General features: G+C 33.7%; 2 protein-coding genes across 4 annotated transcripts in view; one reads left to right on the plus strand and one right to left on the minus strand.

Moving 5' to 3' along the window:
- Positions 1-339: 339 nt before the first annotated feature.
- LOC134269444 (protein VAC14 homolog) lies at positions 340-9,914 on the plus strand. The gene is made up of 16 exons (XM_062751637.1): positions 340-511; positions 974-1,124; positions 2,051-2,218; positions 2,554-2,616; positions 2,989-3,096; positions 3,279-3,388; positions 3,655-3,761; positions 4,274-4,412; positions 4,648-4,785; positions 5,117-5,309; positions 5,732-5,961; positions 6,231-6,405; positions 6,725-6,843; positions 7,148-7,227; positions 7,355-7,511; positions 7,811-9,914. The coding sequence occupies exons 1-16, from the start codon at positions 411-413 to the stop codon at positions 7,944-7,946; spliced, it is 2,175 nt and encodes a 724-aa protein (XP_062607621.1). The 5' UTR covers positions 340-410; the 3' UTR covers positions 7,947-9,914.
- A 2,312-nt stretch (positions 9,915-12,226) lies between these two features.
- The window catches only part of LOC134269445 (protein spire homolog 1-like), a 37,000-nt gene continuing 24,217 nt past the window's right edge, over positions 12,227-25,009 (minus strand). The window contains exons 5-14 of one of the 3 annotated variants that reach the window (XM_062751639.1): positions 24,621-24,776; positions 23,131-23,217; positions 18,276-18,390; positions 17,926-18,032; positions 17,710-17,806; positions 15,623-17,478; positions 13,475-13,609; positions 13,225-13,326; positions 12,809-12,909; positions 12,227-12,716 (exon numbers count right to left, since the gene is read on the minus strand). In XM_062751639.1, coding sequence (XP_062607623.1) covers positions 12,377-12,716; positions 12,809-12,909; positions 13,225-13,326; positions 13,475-13,609; positions 15,623-17,478; positions 17,710-17,806; positions 17,926-18,032; positions 18,276-18,390; positions 23,131-23,217; positions 24,621-24,776 — 3,096 coding nt within the window. In that variant the 3' untranslated portion in view covers positions 12,227-12,376. Of the gene's footprint in view, positions 12,717-12,808; positions 12,910-13,224; positions 13,327-13,474; positions 13,610-15,547; positions 17,479-17,709; positions 17,807-17,925; positions 18,033-18,275; positions 18,391-23,130; positions 23,218-24,620; positions 24,777-25,009 lie in introns of all 3 variants that reach the window. The other 2 variants (XM_062751638.1, XM_062751640.1) reach the window with 2 other exon arrangements.

Here is a 25,009-nt window from a genome sequence, read left to right on the forward strand (position 1 = left end):
TAAATTCATGCCGACTAAACTGAGTCAGAAACATAGCGAACAAAAGGTTAACAGCTACAAACTGTCAATAAGTTAAGGAATAAAAAATGGAAACATTTTAGAAAACCAGCATCTTTGATACATGATTTTCGGAGCTGTCAAAAGCAGACGGATTTTAGGGCCCCTTGCCTCCTCATGCAATCCAGGATACTCATCTATCGTTTGCGAAAGTTGTTATTAGTTATCATTATAGAAATAAGAATGATCATTCACTTGTTTACCTTAAGAAAAGAAACAAATAGGCTTTATTTCTTACAATTTATATAAAATAATGATATAAGCGGTAAAAAAATTGTATTCACGTGACTCGCAAGATGGCTGCGCCCTGTTAATCTTGGCGGTTAGGAGTCAAAATAAAATGATCACAAAATATGAACGACAAGGAATATGCACCACTTAGTCCCCAGTGTGTTAGGAATCTAAACGATAAGTTGTATGAAAAAAGAAAGACAGGGGCTTTGGAAGTCGAGAGGTAAGCTCCTGCACAAGTTCAAGGTCGGCATTGTACTGATTGTCACTTCTTTCTGCAGACAGTTACCTATCTGTTATATGTTTTGTCAGTGCTTTATATTCAGTGGTGATTAAACAATTAACAATTTTATTTATGTTTTAAAAAATGGCGACTTGTTTAATGAATAGGCATCTGATAAAGTGTTTGAACAACATGCATAAAGTGATGAACAGGTGAAAGTAATAAGTATGTAGTGGTCATGAGATTAAAGCATATAGAATGTAATGTCCTTCGACATCTTTTTAAACCTTGAAAAAAAAAAGATTCAAAAATATGTGTGTTTATCTTTCTTTAGTACATGTATATAACAAAAGGCTAAGAGTTTATAGTTTTTGTACTTCATGTCATCAATTCACACAAAAATTTGGACATGTTTTAGTAAGAAATATCTGTATGTCAGATTATTTTCTAAATACTTTATAGATTGGTCAGAGAATATGTGATAGCTAATGACCATGTGAAGATCAGGAGGATTCTGAAAATTTTGGGAGATGATTTTGCATTGTCTAACCACCCCAATGCCAGGAAAGGGGGAGCTATTGGGCTGGCAGCTGCAGCCATTGGCCTGGGAAAGGTTGAGACTCTTCACAATTGTTTCTGTTCTTTGGCTTAAAATCCGTTCAACTGTAAATTAGTAATAAACAAGGCACAGAGTGGCATTTTCTCTGGTTTCTCCTAATAAAGTAAAACAGGATTATAGCGAACACACTTACAACGAATTGATCTACACTTACAGCAAAATGATTTTCATTCCCCATGCTTTTAAAATATATTATAAACTTAACGTATATAACCAATTAAGTTCATAATGAAACAACATTGTCTGTCCCTGGCACTTCCTTATAACAGTGTTTTACTGTATCATTAGAAAGAAAAACTCAGAAATATATACAAAAAATGCAAGAAAAACAGTCTTCACGAAAAAGAAAAATCATCATAGAACATTCGGACAGGCAGTTGAAACAATTTCACAGGACCAAATAAATTTTCACCGGTCCAACTTTTATCATATAATGATCATAACAAGGTATCTTTATATCAAAGACATATGAATCAATAAACAAATATCACTTTAAAATATTTACAACTGAAATTATTCTTTTTCTTCCTTGTACACTGTACTGTTCTATCAAATATTTTACAAAAATCATGGCGGAAGAAGGTTTTAAAACAATCATGATCGACAAAACATTTGATAATGTATATTGGTATTGCATTTACCGGTATATGATGAAATAGAAAATATAAAATGTAAAACCCAACCAAAACAAACCTCGGACAAACAGACCAATTTTTCTAGTTAGTGCATCAGACCAATAAGATTTTCACCTGTTTTGTCTGATGGACCGGTGCTTTTGGGATAGACTGAAAATTTATGTAAATTTGATCCCCTCTACAATTTCTTGTAATGATAGAGTATTATGGGCATACAGAGAGTTAAACATAGTAGTATATGACTGTGTACGAGTTTATATTAGCGCAGCATCTTTTAATCTGTAGGAATCTCAGAATTATGTCAGGGACCTGGTTCAGCCCGTCTTGGCCTCCTTCCAAGATTCAGACAGTAGAGTCCGGTACTACGCCTGTGAAGCCCTTTATAATATTGTCAAGGTGTGCCGAGGGAACGTGCTGCCCTACTTCAATGAGATCTTTGATGGAATCAGTAAGGTACTGGATGTCTCATGTTTCCATAAGATATATAATTACTTGAAATTACAAGTTTTCCTCTAGACTCTGTATTTAGTGCTACATGTCATATATACAATTTTTTTTTATTTACATTGATACACCATTACTTTATACTTTAATACTTTAAATGAAGCTTTTATATTTACACTTTCTAAAACATTTGACAATTTTTCTTGCATTTTGATTTTATTTTCAAATTGATTTTTGGAATAGTTGCAAATTTTTGAGAGTTTTTTTGAAACTGGTAACAAACATTAAAAATTTTGCAGTCTTTATAATTTGATTTATAAACCATCTCAATTATAATAAAACAGCTGATGTCGGACACTGACCAGAATGTGAAGAACGGGACAGAATTACTGGACAGATTAATCAAGGTAAATATAATCATGACTATTATGTATATGTACATATAGAAAGGGACAGAACTACAAGACAAACTGATAAAGGAATGTATATATACATGTGCATAGATAATCCAATAAAAAGTCTCAGTGGTCGGAATTAAATACTTAAAATAAAAAAGAAAAACACGAAAAACTTCAGTAAAGCTTTACTGAAGTTTTTCGTGTTTTTCTTTTTTATTTTAAGTATACATGTGCATATACATATATAAATAAAAATATCCCCATGTCTATGTTAGGTTAATTTACCAGGGAATGTTAAATTCTGACTTAGTTACCATGATATTTCTCTTTGATGGAGACTTGTTTATTTTATTCTTATAAACTAGAATTTTTGTATTGTAGGATATTGTTACAGAAAGTCCCTCCTTTGACCTAATGGCCTTCATGCCCCTGCTCAGAGATAGAATTTACGCAAAAAATCCAGAAGCTCGGCAGTTCATTGTCTCCTGGGTAAATGATTCTGTATTTTTTAGAAGCTTTCCATCAGTTTTCATGATATGAAATGCAAATATTTTTGGATACATGTTATTTGTTTATAATGGTAAATACCTTTTAGAAATAAATTTAATTTGACTTTTATGCATATTTATTAGTTGAATCAGATGTAAAATGCACTTGCCTACTTTGTACAGTTAGCAATATTGGATGCTGTACCAGATATAAACATGATAGTCTTGCTCCCAGAATTCCTGGATGGTTTGTTCAATATATTGGGGGATTCAAATCCTGAGATTCGTAAAATGTAAGTTATTGTTATTCAGTAAATGAAATCTTTTGAGTTACTTACAGAGGATTCAAAAAGGAAAAAATGATCATAGAATACACTATAAAAATTGAATGTCATTTTTTATAAGGAAATCTTGTCTAAAGCTTGTTATAGTTTTTCCTGTTAACCTTAAAAATAGCTATCACTACTTGAAGAGCTATTGACATGCTGTTAATTTTCCTGTTTGACATTTAAATTGTATGCTGTTTTAATACACAGAATATTTTTGTTTTTCTGTTTAGGTGTCATGATCTTTTAACCGAATTTTTGGCTGGAGTAAAAAATAGTAATGTTGGTGTTAAATATGAAGGCATGGCTAATATCCTCATCATTCACTGTAATAGTAATGGTAAGTACTTATTGTTACTACAGAATATAGTAAACTTAAGTACTTGTTGATACTACAAATAACAGTAATGGTAAGTACTTATTGATACTTGTACTACAAAATAAAAAGAATGTAGAGTGATTTTTAATGCTACAAGTATACGAAATGGTTAAGTGTCTGTTTATACTACAAAAATGAAAATGTAGTAATTTTAAGTGCCTATTAACGCTGCTAGTAACTGTAATATAAGTACTTTCTGATACATGTGGAAGTAACAGAAATGGGTATATACTATTATTCAATTTACTGTTTTATTTTTTAAGTGGGTAATACTATTATTCTGTTTTACTGCAAGTATCATACATTTTGTCATATCTTCGTCTATCTTCGTGTACATGTAAATCTAATATCTGCAGTATCTGGAATTTATGAAAGAATTGGTAATTCCTCTCTCTTTTAAGTCTATGGTAATTTATAAATAGCATGACTGGCTATTTGTCAGCAATGTATATTCAAACATTTCCTTCTTTCAGATGATCTCATTCAGTTTACGGCCATGACCTGGTTAAGAGAGTTCATAGGTCAAGCAGGTCGTACCATGATTCAGTACACACCAGGAATAATTAATGCTGTTCTACCAAACCTACAGAGTGCTTCTGATAAACAAAGAAAGTATCCTTTTATAGAATAAAAAGGAAGAGATAAGGAAACCTGAATACACTTAACAAAGAGGAAGCATTTCTTTCAAGTATGGAAAACCAGCCATACATGTTTACTTAGTTAAATATGGAATATGTTGAAGGGACAACAATCAGCAAACTAAAAAGTGGTAGAGTGTATCCTTCTCATATTCCTCTAAACTGAATCTTGATATCAATTACATTTTAAAATCCTTAACAAGATTCAGCGTTGCTGAGGCAGCTAAGTCCCTGAATGATGCATTGAAGGATCTTGTATCTGACACTGATGACATTCCTTCATCACAAGAGGTCAAAAGTGAAGGATCAGAAAAACTAAATGAGGAGTCAACAAACAATCTTTCAAGGTCATTCATCTTTTTTATATTTTTATGTTGTTTTTGTGAAGAATTTCTAGTAAGAAACCTTATTAAATGTTTAACATATATTGCAAGTTTGCAGATACACACAATGAATTTAGATACATTTTTGGTCAATCTTCTTAAAAGACACTCGTAATTAGAACATATAGAACAAAAGTCTATTAATTTTATTAACATCATCAGTTTTTGCACTTGTGTCATTTTAGTTACCATGATGTGATCATTCAGTTCTTTAAGAAAAAATCATTCAGTCAGTCAGTGCTTACATGAACACCAGATGAATGATCTGTCATCATCATATATATTTATATTTTAGTTCCTCCCAGCTTGATGTAAGGGAGGTAATCAGTGTCATCTGTCAGATTCTGGGGAGAGGGAACTTTGGGACTAAGATAGCGGCCCTGGAATGGCTGAGTCACATGCTGACTAAGGTTCCCAAGCGGACATTTCAGTACGTGGACACATTCTTCCCGGTACTGTTACAGACACTGTCCGATGAATCAGAAGAGGTATGTAGACAATGTCATATAGATCTATCTGTGTAAATAAAGTAGGTTTTTAATTATTTCAATAAGATGAATGAAAACTAGTAGGTATTTTTTTATTGCTGGGCATACATTTGAACTGATTGCATTTACGCAGTGCTTATATGAGAAAATATGAAGAATTCAAATTGTACTACAGGTAGATATTTAGTGAATGGTAGTTTTAAATATTATAAGGAGTTATTGGTCAGTTAAACTACCATTTCCTTATGAAGCCCAGGCCTTGTCTTTCCTGGGAAATGGCTTGAATACTTTAGAAGATACACATGTACACATACCCATGTTAGTTACACGATTATGAACAAGAATTTATTTGTCAATTTTTTTTTTTAATGGTGTATACTTTTCAGTGAGGAGAAGAAACTGTAGATATAAAAATTTTTAAGGTTGTGCTTTTGGACCTTGAAGCCTTGGCGGAGATTTCGTCCAATCCTGCGGGTCTTCAGAAGAAGCCGCCTACCTCTACAAGTCCCGGTAAAACTAAGCCCCAGGATCACCCCGAGAACTGCGGAGGACTCAACGAGTACTTCTCCAAGTTCATGGCTTGTCTGGTAGAGCTGTTCAAGAAAGATAGACAGCTTCTAGAACCAGACGAGCGGGGGTATTTTATCATCAGGTAAAATTTTCATTGTCAGCTTAGAATTCTCTGTCATCAGATATAACTCAAAATCATATGGTTCATTACAAGGTTAAACTTTAATATGCTATTAAATTTATGAGATGACATTGCATGGTGTCAGTATTTCTACTTCTCAATGAATTAATTACAAAAAAATTTAAAGTTGGTACCATGTAAACCCATATGTTATAGAGTTAACAATTTAAAGCTTTTTGTATGATTTCTATTTTTGTATTTGTTTATTTTAATTTTCTTCCTGTTTTTAGACAGTTGTGCCAGCTCCTGACAGCGGAAGATATTTTTAAATCCTTTTCCCATATTATAGTGGATGAGCCCGATGTATTGTTTGCCTGTAAAATTGTTCAGACTCTGAACACCATTCTATTAACGTCCACCGAACTCTTTGAACTGAGGACACAACTCAAAAATCTAGATACTCAGGTTTGCATATTTCAAATTTTCTGCATCTTGGAAATAAATTGATATGGGTTTTTTTCTGAAACAAATAATTAAAGCACTCAGTTGTTAGGATAGCTATGATTAATTTCTTGCAATGCCTTTTAATGTGAGAGGGTATAAGCATAAATAAATTAAATATCTTAATTAACATTGAAGAAATAATTTGCTGTGGTACAAAAAAAAATGTATTAAATATTTGTCCTTCTACATAATTTTACAAATATTGGACAACTGCAGAAAATACTGTTTAACTATATAGATTTCGTCATTGGGATAATTTCAATATATTATTTTTATACAGGGTAGCTGTGCTTTGTTTTGTTGTCTGTATAAATCCTGGTGTCATAGTCCCATAGCAACCATTTCCCTGTGTTACCTGACCCAGAACTATCACCATGCCAGCGACCTTCTACAGGCCTTGTATCCTTCTGTGACATCTACAGAAATGAACAATACCATAAATATAGAAGCAGGTTAAATAGTTTACAAGAGGATTTTCTTTGGATAGGTTTAAAACAATAAAGAGATGAAGTCATTTGTATTAGGAACAATATCAGTACAACTGTTTGCTGCTCCGACAGTAAATGGAGTTGTTTTATAGTCCTTGTAAAGAGTTAATGATAGAATTAGTATGTTGTTCATTCTACTGATGTCTGATGAGTTTGCTTGATGTCTGTATGTCTGTTCCTAAATGAATGAATTGTTATCCTTAATGTGGAATCAGTGGTGATCTAGAAATCACTGTAGACTTCCTAAAGGAAATAGACAAACTTGTACAACTGATCGAATCTCCTATATTTTCTTGTGAGTAGCATTATCACCATACATATACACATTTTGCATTTTATTGACATATCTACTGTTAATGTAATTTTAAGTTTGTATATATATCGAGGGATAACTGATTTACATGTATTCCTGCAATTGTTAGATTTGCGGCTTCAGTTGCTGGATGTTCAACATAATCAGGACTTGATCCGGAGTCTCTACAGTTTACTGATGCTGCTTCCACAGTCTGAGGCCTTCAAACTCCTACGTAACAGACTGGACTGTATACCACAGTATCAACTCATGGCTATCAAGGATAAGTATGTACCCAATACTTAATATTTCTGAAGATCAAAAGAAATTTAAATGATATCTGTTGTCAAGCATTTGACTTTTTAAAGGTAGTCATTTAGAGAATAACCCTATTCATTCCTTTATTTTGTATCTATAATTTAATATTCTATAAAATCATGCATCGAGTTATGTGTCTTTTTGGTCATGGCTACTTGATAATGTTAATTCTTTCTTAAATATTTAACTTTGAAGAAGACAACCAATATTTGATCATCTTAATCCACCAATCAGTGTCAGATCTGTTAATTGTTCTCTTTTTCTTTAGACCCCAGTCCTCAAAAGACCCTAGACCGCTCGTGTCAAAAATCAACTTCAAAGACCTGCATCAGCATTTCCTACACGTCCAGGCAAGACACAGAGCGGCACGCAGTCAGAAAGTCAAGGCCCCGGTCAGGGCCTGAGGTGGCGGGCATTAAACGCACAAAATCTACACATCTCCTGACACAGCGCTACATTTATAACACCAGAGACTGCTGTCAACAGTCAGAGAGATTGTAGATATAGAAAAAGGGAATTATCTGTCTTTGCAAACAATCTGTCTTTCAAAGCAAAAATTGATTTAATGCTTTTACATGTACAGTTTTTTATGTAGCTAGTACAGGTACTAGTTTCTATGTGTATGGAAAAAGAATTATTACTGTAAAAGGATTGGTATAAATACTTATTACAATGTTATCCATTTCCAGGTAGATTAAATTTATAATTCCACAATAAATTGGATATTTAGATATTATCAGGTGATTCTAAACTGCAGATTCACAACTTCTGTTCAGTCTGTTGGTAGAAATTTGTGACTGCATACCTGTAGAGTAAATTAATCCCACACAGGAAAATGTGTACCCGAATGTATGTGAATTCTATAAACCATCTAAATTTTCTTTTTACAGTATTATTTTTTAAAGGTATATGCATACAAATGGTGGGAACACCACTGTAATGTTATCCATAGAAATTTTTTTTTGCTTGTGATTTTTAGATTTAGTGTGCTGTAGAGCAGATAAGTCCCTGTATAACCAATACATGTAAGAGTACAAGTGTACCAATGGAGGGGAAAAGATGTATCAGAGTGTAAGAGATTTGGTATGAATGTGTTTGTGTTGAGAGATTTTCCAGTGCAATATCTCTGTTATGAGTTTTCAGCTCAGTTTTAAGAGCAAGATAAGGGGGACAAGGCCAGTGTTAGAAATCATGATTAAAGGCCAGCAATAATTTAAGGTGAATTTAACTGTGTGTTTTTGTTACCATGCACAACTAGTGAATTACAGATGCAATGGTTTGCTAGTAAAACATATCTGTTTTATCTTTAGTTCATTATATTGTAATTAATTTTATTGGCAATTCATTGTTTTTGTTTTGTGCATTATTCTTTTTTTTTTTTGAATGCTTTAAACTTCAAGGGTACAAATAGAATGTTTCTAGTTAGGTTTTTGGTTTAATAAGCTTTTGGTGAGAAATACAGTAAAACTTGTGTAATCTGGTACATGAATTCTTAAATCTTGCTCATTACAATGAAAACCTACAATTATTGGCTTTTGATGAGGTCTACATGACTATTCTGGTCAGGTATTGGTATCAATTCCATATAGTCACAAGTAGGCCGAATTAAAAAGCTAGTAACTGTTTTACTAAATAATCTGGATTTTTACAGCATTTTTGACAATTTAATTCTCGTCTCCAACAAGAACATGTACAAACACACATAATTTTAAGTGCAGTGTAACAACACATGGTATTTTACAGTTGTAACAACTGTCTAAAAGTGGAAAACAATATCTTGAAACAATATTAATACTCAACCATTTACTACTAGGAGTTTATAGTCTTGTCAGAACTTAATGTTGCGGTGAACTTGCTCTGAGATACAAGTCTTACAGCAATTATAGAGCATCAAAAGTCCTTGTAATTGAATAAAAAAAAAATGTCTAATTTCATGTAGGAATGTCTAATTCAGCAAACTTCTCTGGAACCAATTGTGCCCAGATTAGACCAGTTTTACTCTCCATATTACCGTATTCTTTGGTTCGACAATTTTTTTCTTTGTTTGGAGAGAATCCCTTACACAAACAAGACTTCTTAATGCCTGTTCATTAATTTGATATAATATGATTTTATGAAAGGAATGCTTTCTTTTTTTTAAATGAAATGTATTTGTAATTTTGATTATTTATATAAGCACTGTTTTATTTGTTATGCACTGTTTGATCAGAGGGACATCCATGTTTGGTGCAGACTTTTTTGTTTATAGCAATCATTCCACAGAGAGTATCTTGTATACAATCAGATATGATTCTCTTTTTTTTCATATACATGTATGTTGTGAACTTTCTCATTTTCATAATTGATTTTTAATAATATATTTATTGAATACATTGAGATTTTTTTGTCTATCATAAAGAAGTGGAAAAAAATTATGATGCACAAGTTGTTCACTCTGCCAGTAAATGATGATCTGTCCACTGGCAAGATTGGTGGACAACTTAAGGCCAGGCTCTGGGGTCATAAAACTTAGAGAAACTCGCTTTTGTTGAATTTACGATTTCAGTAGAAAAGTCGAAAGCAAGTCCAAGTTTTATGACACTGGAGCCAGACATCGTTGTTAGAGAATATCTCTACACTGTAAAGTAAGTATGACAACTGAAAGTCAGTGGTAGTCATTATTAGAGATTATATGTTAACTTCTATCGGTTTGTTTGCTGTTTTACGTCCCTGTTGAGAATTTTTCACTCATATGGAGATGCCACAACCTGCTGGTGGAGACTGCAAATGTTTACCTATACTGAGCACTCAGGACCTTTGACCATTCTGGGATCTTTTTCATGCAAACACTAACTGTGACACAGCTAGGATCACAGTTTACGCCTCCAACCCCCAAAGGAATGATCATTTCCTTACTTTGCTGCTCTAGATCAGATGCTCTAACTACAGCACTATGCAATAGGAATGGTTTTTACAACATACTGGTATATTTTGGCAAAATATACTAGGGTAATTAACAGATTTTAAAATACAATAAAACAGGAAATTATTTTCCAGTAAACAGAAAAATTACCTCAACAATTTTAGGTGTTTTAAAACAGTTTAATATACAAAGATTTTAAACATGTTTACATTCGTTCCACACTTATTGCTGAACTGACTGCAAATTATTGCTAACATTAGATAGAGCTGCATAACACAGTAGCAGTAGTGAAATGAAAACAGACAATCGGTAACAAAATACCAGAATCTAGTGTACGATTTGTTCAGACTTTGAAAACACAGAAACAAGTCCTTCCAAAAGCTTCACAGAAGTCTGCAGGACTGATACAGTTAAAGCTAAAGTATATGTGTATAAATAAATGAGTGTACGCTATAAAACTGTACATATCTTACAATGGATGGAATCTTTTAAAGCTTTCATAGTCAAATTTTTAAACCTTAATAAAATGTGAACCATTTTTGGGTGAGGAGAAAAACTGAACGAGACAAATCTATGTAAAAATAAAAAAATATGGATTTGTTCATTTGGTTGTGTTCTACTTATAAACTATCATAAATAATTTCAGTATTCTGAAATTCCAAAACAATAAAGGTATTGAAAAAAAGTTTAATGGTATTTGTTCATTTGGTTGTGTTCTACTTATAAACTATCATAAATAATTTCAGTATTCTGAAATTCCAAAACAATATGGTTAAGGTATTGATGGTCAGATTAGTTTAATGGTACAAATATTCATCTTAGAGTAATTAAAACTACAGTATTCTATCACCAGATGGATTTGAAAAGAGTGTATAAATGCTTAAAGCATATTTTCAACAAATATACTGAGGACAGCAAGAACACAATTGAGATGCTAAATTAACAGCTCTGGCTATAAATAAATGTCCATTCATAAATTTTACATTTTTAGTCATTCATGTAACATACAAAACTCCTTGGCACATAGCTATTATTTAAAAAAACATATTTACAACTATATTCATTAACTACATTCAATCATCCTTATGAAATAAATACTTCCATATCATGAATATATAAAAAGGTTTTGTGGCATGTACTTCAAAACAAATTATCTTTATTATGAATCCTCTATCTTATCTAAAAAAAAAAATATGATATTCAACTACAATAAACATTAAATAGTAACATGCATCTGTTGCATGTGTTTGTTATTTCACTTTTAATAATAAATGCATGTTTTTGTTAAATTGAAAGTAAAAAGAGAGAGGTAGATCACAGCTATAAATAGACAAGGGAAATACCATAACACATGGCACGTCTCAGGACTTACACTGAGAAACTAAAAATATCAAAAATTAGTACCGTATAATCAATCTACAATTAGTTTGTCCTCTCATCATAATCTCTGATTAGTAAAAGTAATATCATTCTAAACCTGATTTAATCTCATTGTCATTCAGAAATATCTTTTAATTTTTCCTTAAGTCTGTCCCAAGATTTTCATAGTTATATTTGGAAATTTATGAACAAAATCAAAATACCAATTAAAATAGTGACTGATGTGTATTACTGTAAACCAACTTTTATATATGCGATTAACAAGGGATAAATTTTGATTAATTTTGATCAAGCCTTTTTGCATCTGTTTTAATAGATTAATATATAAAGGACCGGTTCGCGGCGAGAAATATTCGCGATGACGAGGCTCTATGAAAATTTCTCGCACGCAAAATTTTGTATGTTTCATGCTTTAATTTTATTGCAGTGATTTAAAATGATAAAATCTACAGGAAGACAAATGTATTTACAAAATTTTGTTTTATACTCTTAATAATTTTAAAAATTGCACAGATAAATAAATCACATCTCAATGGTTAAGTTATTTCCATTTCACTTATTGAAAAACTGTTTGATGTTGAGAGACAATGTGGAAAGATTAAGCCCCTCCCCCTTTTCCTCTTCCTGGTCAGGGCTGGGCGGAGTTCCCTGTCCCTTATTAATACGGGCAATAGAAGTCCTACTGGAGCGAATGATCTCCATAATCATGGATTTACAGTCACAACACACACTCATCTGGGGTCCCTTCAGCAGGTTTTTGTTGGGCAGGGCGGGGGCAGATCCCGCCCCTATTGTGTGGGATCTCTGGAGGGATTTCCGTTTTGGGGCCACGTTCTCCACTTCAGGCGGAGTCTTCCGTTCTGAGCAAGGTGTGTGTGGAACAGACCCAGTGCTGTAATTCAAAAGACATAACTTAGTGCATACAGTGTTCATGAATGAGGTAATTCAGATTAATCGTTTACAGAGTCACATTTTCCCCCCTACCTTTCGTAGACCTTGAGGACGTCCAGTATATCCTGACTGAGTGGGATAGGACTGAGGGTGTGTACTGGAATATTCTGGAAGTGTTCTGTAGGAATGTTCATCTGAAACATACACATATATTATTATTATAAACATTAGTATGTACATTTCAAGCTACTGTAACCCTTATTTACCGGTATTTCCTTTCAAAGTCTGAAACTAACACATACCAATACACCTTTTAGAATTTTACAATTTAAAAAAAATCATTAATACATGTATATTTAAAAAAATTATCAATATACTAAATGAAAATCATTTTTAATTTTAGAAATATCATCAGTGTAGCCCAGTTCATAAAAATAATATCATGAAATCATGAAAATGACTTTTTTACTCTTGATCATGACTTTAGGAGAAATATCGGAGTTGCCTACCTTTCTGAGACAGTTGTTGCACACATTGCGCTTACAGATCTTGCATCTCGTTCCCCACTGACCAAACATGGAGAATTTCACCAATTTACAGGTAAAACACACCTGTCAAATAACAAATTTATTAAAATGTAATTTTTCCCTCTAAACATTATGTCTTCATATTTTTAGAGACAAGGGCATTATACATGCACCTTGACATTTTTGTCTTTTGTAGGAAAGGAGAGGGCTGGGGTGGTTATTGTTATTTTACCTTTCCTTTGGACACCAGGTTGTACATTTCATGGTTGGTAATTAACGTCTCCAGCTCAGCCTTCGTTAACACCTGTCTGATGTGTGTGACCTCCTCTAGGGTCAAGGACAAACACTCGATGGGATGTTTCCACTTCTATTTATAGATCAAAGACATAAAATCATTAAGCATTATTCCACAGGCATTTTATAATATTTTAATCTTTATTCCCTGGATGGAAGATGATTTGTGCTGTTAGAAGTTCTCATTACTTAAACCCTCCAGGAAACAAAACTGAAACTTGAGTTCAATTATTCCAAAACTATCTCCAAAAAATTTAAATTAAAAATTCACTTTCTGATATTTTTTTTATTATTCTGTTTATCATGTTTATCAGCAAATCATATTTTTATGACTCAATAAACAATAATGAAACTCAAGTTTCAAAAACCACCAATCCAATGTAAAATTAATCTAGCTCGGTTGTCAAAGTTAGAAAATTGTGGACATTCATAAACTCAATAAAATTAATAATTAAAACATTATGACATTGTGTGACATCATAGCTTTTCAAACTTTTTAAATTTATTTGTTCCGTCTAGTACAATGTGTCATTAAAATTTCAATCACTGTATGTTATTTGTTATCAAGTAAATGTTAATCAAGAATTTAAAATAAATTAATTAAAGAAAAAAAAACAAGTTCAACAACATTAAATGTTGACTTGATTTACAAAAAACACCCATTATAAGGTTAACATTGACCAAAGGTTGTGCACTCCAAAGCCATGCAATGAACATAAATGGAAAATTATGAAAATTAAAAAGGAGCTGTCAATTTTGATGTGTGGTAAATAATTATAACATGAAAATTTAAGTAGAGGAGAGAAAAAAATTGTTACTCAGTAGAAAAAAATAATTTTCAATTCATACAAAGTATAACTTATGAACATATACATAAAATGGAATGATCTAATAAAAAAGAACTAATGAAAATGAAAAATATATCAAAAAAATGAGGGATAGCATCTTACTTGTTAAACTATGATGCTAAGAACTAAAGTATATCTTATATTTGCTTAAAAATATCAAATGCACTAGTGCAGAGGCTGAAAAAAACTATCCATCTAAAAGTTAAACATCTTGTGTGTATGAGCCTAAATCTACAAAGATCGAAGATAAAGAGTTCGCCTCTACCCTGGTGTATACAAGGATAAAGGGCCAATGAAGAAATCCCATTTTTGGTTCCAAGTTGTCTTTAGATACCCCTTTTCCAATTTTAGTATTCTATTGTACTTATTTTACCAAAGCAAAATCTCAACTATTGTATTTTTTCATAAAGTCCTTAAATGTTTTTAAATAGTTTGACAACTGAACATGTTTACAAGAATGTATATATAAAACAACACCTAAACAACATCTATGTTATTATATAGATAAATTTAAATATAAATCACTTTCAAAAAACACATTACCAATAAGAATTGAAAGTATTTTACAATATGGTGCTGAAAATTTGACTGAAATTAAAAATAGAAAAAAACTTTCATTGACCCTTAACAAACCAGCCCTCTTTGTATTAAAATTCTGGAAAATAACTTATAATACTGTTATTAACCTCTTCATATGCACAACTTATGCTCCATGCTTGATCATTTAAAATTCAAAATTCTTTATGAATTAATTTCTTTCTAGTAAATTTATTTTCCAGACAATATTTTCTTTTGATCCAATCAACACTTTACATTTTTTTCTTTTTATTTATTCTTTACAAAATAAACAAAAAATATTTTACCTGAATAAACTGAAAAAAAATTATGACATGGACCCTTAAATCATCCCATTAAATCTTTTCTCTCAAAAATTTTTTTTTATAAAATGTTGATTGGATAAGCTCCTAGAAACACTAACATTATATTACATTTCTTTCAAAGATTTGTAACTTTAAATCTTGTAATCCAACTTCCAAAATCAAAAGACAATGTATATTAATGATCTCCTTAGACAAGACTAGGATTTTGGCCTACAGAGAGATAGAAGAGTAAGTCAGTGTTTCTAGGAGGGAGGATGTCAATAGCAAGCATTAGATACTCACAGGCGAGTCAGAGTCTGTAGAGGAAGGAGGAACACCGTTAGTAGACACAGCCCCAAACAAGGGGCCCTCACTTACATGAAGCAACTCAGACACGTTCAACTCCGACAATTTAGGCGAGCGCTCGGGACTCTCCCTGTCCCTCGCTTTGTCGGGGATTTCTGAATTTACTTCCTCCTCCTGGTGGATGGGCTTCAGTAACTCTTCGGCCTCCTTCCGATGTCGTCCGAGCATTATTCCCCGACCAACTGGTGTAGAGGGTGATGTGTTCACCTCTGGAATTATTGCACTGGTACCACTAAAGTCTGTGGAGTGACGATAGAAGGTCCTTTGACTCTGAGACCGATTTACAGCCTGTACTTTACTTCTTCGCTGCACCGGCTCAGCTGATGACATCACTGGTGAGGGAGTGGTCAGCTGAACTGATGGCCTCTCACCCTCCTCACTGTGATTTAACTGAACAGACCTCCTCACTTTCACTTCAGGCTTTGGAGATTCCATTTCACTATTATGTTCTTTATCACTATTGGATTTCCTGTCTGGTGTAACAGATTTTTCATCTTGTCCTTCTCCACTGACACGCATGGATCGTCTAAGTGGAACTCTGTCTTTTGATTGTCTAAGGAAATTATCACTTTCTGTATTTTGTGGAATTGCTTCCTCTTCAGACCTCCTTCTGTGTCTGTGTCTATGATGTGAATGGCCATCAGATTTCACAACCTCACTTTGAACACTTTCATCCCTACCTTCTCTTCTGTGTCGTCGAGGGGAATCTTCTTTGTGGTGAGATTCCTTGTGTCGTCTGCTTGGCGATGAAGAATCTTGGTGTCGTCTGCTAGATGGAGAAGATTCCCGATGATGTCTCCTTGATGACTCCTCTCCAGATCCTTCTGATGTCCGTCGTCTTGACGATTTATCACTGCTTCGACTTGGAGATTTATCACTGCGTCGACTTGGTGATTTATCACTGCGTCGACTTGGAGATTTATCACTGTGTCGACTTGGTGATTTGTCACTGTGCCTAGATGACCTACGAACTCTTTCACCTGAAGTCTCTCCATCCACTGAGGTCGAAGTTTCTGAAGATCTCCTTCTGACTTTCACTTCAGCTTCACTTGAGTGTCCTTTGGAGATAACTTTAACACTTTCTTTATCAGAATTTACATGAGATTTGGAGGAATCACTCTTTACTTCTTTGGTTTCAGAGTCTGACCTTGGCCTAGTTAACATTGAACTACTCCTTGTAATGGAAGTCCTTGGTGCTGGCCTCGGTTTTGGCTTCGGAGAACTGTCTTCTCTCTCTGGTGTCTTAAGTTTGTCATCTTCCCTGATTTCAGACTTTTTTAAGGAAGCATCATTAGTACTTTGAGATTTTGGAACATTCCTTGCTCTCACAAGTACTGATGGTTTCATGTCTGAAATACTCCTTGCCCTTACCATAGGACGAGGTTTTTCTTTAACTTCAGATGAACTCCTTGATTTTGAAATAGTCTGTGAACTGCTTGCTGATTCTGTTATGGTGGCTGATCTTTTCAGATTCTGATATTGAGAGCGAGTTACAGGCATGCGTAAACCTTGAGATCTATCAAAAACATAATCTTCAGAAACATCATTCTCCTCAGAAACAGAATTAAAACCACATGCAGGATCATGCAGGGACCTATACTCAACACTGTCTTCTTCATGAATGCCATGCAATGGAAGAGACATTCTTTTCTGTCGGACATCATTCACACATGCACGGGACTTAGACACAGGGGCAGACCGCCTCAGTTTGCCACGAGACTCATGCACTTTATGCTCTGCAGCATCTACTTGTAGCTGGGCTGTGCCATTGAGGGTAGAGGGGAATACCTGGGGGGACTCACAGACCATGATTGTGTGGCGGCGTTCAAGGTTACATTGGCGTTCAGTGGTCGCCACATCTCGAACAACTGAAAGAAACATAATGTTGTTATAAAATATGAAACAGTTGTTTTATGAATTCTTTTCATCAGTTTATAAAAAATTCTTAATTGAAAACTTAGAGTTGATGAACAATCCATCATTGTACCACTGAGCTATAGATTTACAATGTGCTTTTAATTGTTTCTGCAAAAACATATACTACGACTTGGAAAATATACAAATAATTTTTTCTCTGAATCAATGCAGTGAGGGTTTACCAGCCCTTCGCCATCTGATGCTGTCTTTTTCTGGGGAGGGGGAGCTGATACTTGAGTGGGAGGATCCCATACTGGAGTCATTATCATTCTCTGATTCCTAAACAACAAAAACCAAAAACAACAGACATAAAACAATGGAGAGAACACTTAGAGACATTCAGCTCACATTTCCTCTTTTATCAAAACAAGATTCTAAGGCTTCATCCCCAAACTTACATCAAAACTGTCGAGGAAGAGCGTGAAGTCCGGTTTGATGACCTTCCTGACCGGCTGGGGATATTCCTCATCATCCTCATTATTTAGCTTTGTCCGGGAAGTTTCCACTGAAACAAGAGTTATCTTCCTTTTGACAAAACTTAATGTTTAAAGTTAGATCTGCATTTTCTTTGATAATTATTTTTTAATGCTAGGACATAACGTTTTTAAACTATAATTTTATAGTGACATAATTCATGGTTCAAAATTCAATTGCATAAAAATACCAAGTAATTCTAGATAATAAGATGTCACAAAAATTTTTTGAGTGGTGACCTACAATATCTCCTTGATTTTTGTCCTTGGCCTACCTATTTTCCTGTCTTTGGCTGGCCTCAGTTTGGGTTTTGACCGGATTTCCTGTAAGATCTGTTCCCGGGGCTGCAACTCAACTTTGGGTGGGGAATTCAATACTCTCTTTTTAACCTACAAAAAAAAAAAGAATGTCAACATCAGAAATGAATAACTTACACACTTGTCTTTATTCTGTTTCATGTGCTGTTTTTTTTTTGGTTTCAATTATCATCCTATAATGAATCCAAGGTGTTGCTGTAGCGTGCTTGTTACATTATTTAACAGTATAGCTGTTTAAATAATGACATTTTGCAGAGCAATTCATTGTAAACATTTTTTTTTGCTTTGAGAATTTTTTTTCACACTTGAAAATTCCAGCATGTCGACTGTGTTAAACATTTCCTACATCCCTTTTTCTAATGACTTGCTAAAAAATGTGAGGAAAATCCCTTGTCGAACACATTATATAAACATTGCAATTTAACTGTTTTATTTATACATTAACACTGCAAGATATGTCAATCACATTTGAATAATGTAATAAATTCTATTTCAAGGCTAACTGCATCGCTGCCTTTGACACCGTGACATACTGCTCTATAAGGTGATAGATTTCTGCTTTAATGATGTTTGTCACCTGTCAATGTATTCAATCTGCATGGCAGCTCTCACGTTTAAATTATGTTAAAGAAGTTTCATGCTTGTAGAATTGTACACCATTGTGGCACTACCGCACTAGTATGAATATGGACGGATTCAAGCAACCTAAAAATTTGAAGTCAAGGATGGCACTTTGATAAATGATTTTCTGCCATCTTTTAACAATGTCCCACGTGGAAACCTTAAGTAATATGTCTAATACACAGAAAAAGCTTCCTCAAGATACGGATTTTAAAAACACACAACCAATGACGGTACAGGCATGCAAATGCATATACAATAAATCTGGAGACAGCCATGCCCTTTACCTGTTCTGGGGACATGCCACCATTTTCTAGCAGTGAAACAGGACAGGGTGAAGAGGTTAACATTTCCAGGATCACTACAGAGGATTCAGTGAGATCCCTCCCTAGACCCCTGACAATACACACAGTTCCTGATTTACCCTGGTTATAATAGCCAGGCTATTGTCTGATCGCCCTAGATAAGACCGATTCTAACTTCTGGAGAACAGATGTCTATATGTATATACTTTGCCTGTGAACTGGCAGATTGCAGGATTTTTACTCTTACGCATAATTCAAAATCAAGAATTGTTGATGTTAAAACAGCTTTAGTTACAGCTGCAAGGTACTCAAACAGAGGTGCTCATTAGTCTGTAATATAACATTAATGTTCCCCAACATTTTATTAAAATTTAATCTTAATTTCAATTTTAAACCCAGAGATATTAGATCGTACCAAGTCAAACAACATTTTTAAACAATAATTTCTATTAATTACCAGAAACATAAGATCCAGACATGACACTTTCAATAAATTTATCATATACAGTTAGAAATGACAAACATCCTTTATGAGTTCCACCTAACCTCAAACATTACACTGACCAGAACATTTATAGTGGACACAGAAAACAAGTGACCATTGGTAGTGGACAGTCAAACAGATGTTTTATCTAGTAATGATTGGTCATTACTGGTCAAACTACAATGTGTATTTCTGGTGCTGTCTGTCAGGATATTGTACTAATTTAAGATTAACACCATAACTAGTGCTAATCACTAGCTCCCCAACTCCCTTTTGGTGCCATATTCCCTATAAGCTTCATTAAATAAGACAAACTCTTTGCATATGAGACTTTAACAACGTTTACCTAGAAGTTTACCAATTTCATTCATATTTTAGCATTGCACGCGTGCGCATGTGAATGCACGTGCATAATGACCATATTATCTTGTCTTCACAATCTATAGATTTTAATATATTAAATATCAAAGTATTTAATCCAATAGTATTAAAAAATACGCTACTTCAAGTGTATTTTTTTAGTTTTACTCATTTCACGTGCACGCACGTGCTCACATGAGCATGACGACCATACTTTCTTGTAGAAGTCCAATACATCTATCTATGTTCTAAATCCTACCCCGTTTGGTTGAAAACCAAGGGAGTTATAGCTGTTCAAAGTTTCAGCCAATCAGATTGCAGTGCACGTACATGCACGTGTAGGCATGTGTATGGTGACCATGTCTTCTTGTAGAAGTCCATTATATCTATCCATGTTCCAAATCCCATACTGTTTGGTTGAAAACCAAGGGACTTATAGCTATTTAAAGCATAAGCCAATCAGATTGCAGCGCACGTGCATGCACGCGTTTTCATGATAATTGCTATATATCTTATTGTAGGATATCCTAATACATGCCTATATTTAAAATTTCAAAGGATTTCGTCAAAAAACAAAAAAGATATTGAGACTTTAGTTTCAGCCAATCAGAGCGAAGCGCACGTGCATGCGCGTGAGATCTTGCTTTTTTGACCATGTCATCTTGTCTATGCTTCTAATATATACTTCTAATATGAGTTTTAAAGCATATCATCAATAGTTTAAATAGTTACGTCTGTATCAATTATATTGGACATTTCTCGTGTTGCACGTGCGAGCTCTTGCAAGCACACGTGCATGCACATGCTTTCATGATATTTCTTTTATTACGGGCTGTATATCTCCCTTATGTATGACTATGTTAAAAATTTCAAAGGATTTTATCAAAAAACAAGAAAGATATTGAGACTTTATCAGCCAACACACACATGCGATCTTGCTATTTTGACCATGTCATCTTGTGCATACTACTCATATATCCTTACATTATGAGTTTCAAAACATTTCGTCTAAAAATAGAAAAGTTACGGTTATATCCATAATATATTGGTCATTTCAAGTTTTGCACGTGCGCGCTCTTCCAAGCACGTGCGCGCAAAATGACCTTGATTCCGCAAATCTACATAACATGCCTACTTACCCTAAAAAGGTTTCCCCTTAATCGGATGTTTATTACAAGATCATTCGCGGACAAAATTTTCCCGAGAAGAAAAATAATAATAATAATAAGAAACAGAGTAAAAACAATATGTTCCCCAACTTCGTTTGGGGAACATAATAATCACTAGAGTAGATAGTCAGGACAAATATCCCTGTTTAATACTGTTAATCACATAGCTCAATTTTTAGTTTGGACTTTCAAGGGCGTGATCGGCGCTACGTAATGGAGAATACAAGTACAGGTAACACAAACCATGAAGTCGAGGAAAAAACAGAGAACAAAATGCATTTTCATTCAAATTCCAGGTTTGTTTGGCAGGTTTTAAAATTAGTCTTACCGGATGTAATGATTTTCATGCAGTGCTAACTTTTCACACGTGGTTTTTATAAAACAGCGATATGATTTCGTATTTTAGATGAATATTTATTAATCTGTAAAAAAAAATCGTCATTTTATGTTTATTTTATTCTTTATAATAACATCATGCTAATTCGTTATATGAAAACGACATTTTACAGTGCCGCGTGGTACATAGCATTGTTATTTTTCCAAACACGTGCATTGAACAAAGTTCTGTAAGTATTTGTCCAACAATAGTTGTCATATTACACTGAGGCTGTTTCTGGATTTTTATATTTCGTTAAACTTTGACGCTGACTCGAAATAAAAACTAAATTTACTAAGTGTTTTCGTCTTGTAATCTGCAATTACAATTTCTCAGTGACACTGCGTTTCTAAATCATCGTAATACAGTCGATGATAATTATTTTAAAAGCATATAGGCAACATAAGATTAATTATAAATCAATTATCACCTTGCAGTATAAGTCACCTGAATAAACATCCCATTTCACGAGACCCGCGTGTTCTGCCTGGGGCAATTAAATGTCCAGGTAAACTCTAACTTGCTAATTTAATGTAACTTTGTATACACATAGCCACTTCGAGGTATCGAGGGTAAATTTCAATAGAATATGCATAACGGGACTGCATTTTGTTCGAGGGATCAAGGGTTTAACAAATATCAAGAGTAAATTTGCTTAGTTATATCACAGGGGCATCTTACCCACTCTGTTCTCTACTTCACATATAAAATTTTTATATGTGAAGAAATAATGGAAATGCTGTGGTTATATAGGGGACCAGTCACTCGCAGAGATAAAAAAATCAAAAGCCATCAAGAGTTACCTGTAGATTCTCATTGGTTACGAAATTAATAACATAGGAACTTAAAATTGTTGTTGATAATGATCAGACGACTTATGCCCCACCTCTGTGCCGTGAGAGAACTTTTAATTGGCTATTTACTACACCAGTTGACATTCGGCTGCATTTCTATCATATGTATAATTCAACAGTGAAAATGTGTAAATTTTTTTTTGCCACGCCTTACTGAAAGTCCAAACTAAGCGTGTAATTCTTCTATGATTGAGTCCACTATGACATTACTAATTTATTAATATATCATGCTAAACTTGGTATTTATTACTCCTATTGAGATGTAACTAACCTTTGATATAATTCTGACAATATTATTGTGTTTATAAAATGCAATATTGGAAAAAAAGTAAACCAAAAAAGTTCTGCCTCCTTTGCCTTAGATTTAAACTACATCTGTCCAATAGTCCCCCCCCCCCCTTCATTTCAAGGCTGCTGAATGAAAGGCTTTATCTCATTGAGTTTTTCAGATGCATCGTTATTTTGAAAATTTGGTTTGGAATCTACTTTAGATGCAAATCAGATGCACAGACAGACACATTGATCCCAGAACACACCTCCTCCCTACTTTATTACAGGTAGTATGAAAACAATTCATATGGTCTATAACACACACATATGATATGAATGTAAGCTTTATATGGATGTTAAGAGAGACACTTACAGGGTGTAGCGGGGGACGAGAACGAATGAAGTCAAGGATCACAGCATGGGCGTCTTTCTTCACTTTGGGTGGAATGTCACCATTAACCTGAAAATGGTCACGCCATGCTAAAGTACATACAATGTTTAGGTTACAATATTTTGCAAACACAAACCATGGTCAAAACAAAACAAAATGCATGGGTATTCAAATTTGGGTACTGTTGTTCAGCACATTTTAGTAAATCAAGGAACTTTATGCATACTTTGAACCCAGAAAAAAAACTAGTGTTGGCAACGAGTACCCGGTTAACCGTCGAACGATGCGAGTATCGGTTAGTAAAACTGCTATTCGGTTACTCGAATAAAAATATATTTTTCATATTTCATAAAATGAAATACGTATAAAATAATTTTTATGTCATCTGTAAATGTAAATTGACACATTTCTCTAATTTAATTACCGTTAGGCTTGATCTCGGGTTCACCTGCTCTAGTGGTTCACAAATAGGATCGATTTGTTTTGTTTTGTGTAATTGATGGTTTTAATTGCCATGGGGAACGCGTTTTACCTAGTTATAATTACCTCAGCTTAATTGTGTTAGGAACATATAAATTAACCATGTTAACAATATGCCGCCGCAATTATTGGAAATATTTAAAAGCCAAATTCAAATTATGTAAATCGGATTTTCGTATATAATACAAATATGCTAAATTATTTTAGATTGAAACATAATTCGACAACCAGTGACTTACAGAAGACTAAACAATTTTTTTTGAGTTTGTATTTGTAAATAAAGTTCGTATATATTACATGTGTTGTTTATTTCTACCAATAATTAAAAGGATGAGATTAATAATAAATACGGAAACTATAACATAAAATCATCCGAGTAAGGCCATAATAAAAATATTCCTAGATTCTCATCCCCGCCCGCCCCGATTTTTTACCCCCGCCTCAATTTTTTTTATTTCTGTTTTCCTTTGTCTATAGCATCTCATTCTACTTTCGTTTTAAATCCTGCGAAAGTCGACATGATTCTGATAGCTGAAAAGATGGTAATTGCTGTAATACATGCATACATGTATATATTTTAAACAAGGGTCATTGGTTGAAAAAGATTGATGATGATGTGAAGTAAGAGATAATTGAACCTTTCCTATGAATTCGGGTATTGTGATAAAATCCGATTGACCAGGTCAATAAAAAAAATCTGTAAAATTGAAAAAAGGAAAAATAAAAGCCACCCGCCCGCCTCGATTTTTGAAAAAATTCGGATGAGAATCTAGCAATTTATTTATTATGGCCTAACCGGGTACTCGATCGGAAGATTAAGCGAGTAACCGGTTCATAAAAATCGTCCGATTTGCCAACACTAAAAAAAACCTTATTTAAAATAACACTAGTCAAAAAAAAGACACCATGCTTTCATGCCATCAAAACATAATCCATTCTTTTTTTTCATAATTAATTTATCATCACTCAAAAGAAACCAATTGAACAGTTACCATGACTTTGTTGAGGGTGTAGCGATGAGATTTGATGTCGTCCAGAAGGATTTCAAAGGGAGTTAACTCATACTCTGTTGGCGTTGTGATGTGCTCCACTGCCTTTAACCTGACCCCTCGTCTTAGTTCCTTCATAATCTGCACCCATAATCGAGCCTGAAAAAAGGGAGACCATGCTACATTGGTGTTAACCAAACAAACAAAAAAATTAAGTTTAACTTTTTATAGCTAGTGTATCTTACCAAAAAGCATTGCTCTTCAACAGAAACCAAACAAACTTTTTCAAAACAGTTTGGGCAATCTCCCATCTCACCCATACTGTCCATAATACTGGTGTATTACAAATGCTGTACCAATTATGTGATAATCATTTCATTAATTCATACATT

The sequence above is a fragment of the Saccostrea cucullata genome, unplaced genomic scaffold (genome assembly GCF_032062105.1).
Source record: "Saccostrea cucullata isolate Sc308-1 unplaced genomic scaffold, CSIRO_AGI_Scuc_v1 ctg182, whole genome shotgun sequence".
Lineage (NCBI taxonomy): Eukaryota > Metazoa > Mollusca > Bivalvia > Ostreida > Ostreidae > Saccostrea > Saccostrea cuccullata.

Excerpts from the sequence above, each read along its gene's own strand:
- LOC134269444 (XM_062751637.1), top strand. The coding sequence starts at position 411 with ATGAACGACAAGGAATATGCACCACTTAGTCCCCAGTGTGTTAGGAAT. Across the intron at positions 1,125-2,050 it reads CAGCCATTGGCCTGGGAAAG|GAATCTCAGAATTATGTCAG; the intron begins GTTGAGACTCTT and ends TTTAATCTGTAG. Across the intron at positions 4,786-5,116 it reads TCAACAAACAATCTTTCAAG|TTCCTCCCAGCTTGATGTAA; the intron begins GTCATTCATCTT and ends TTTATATTTTAG.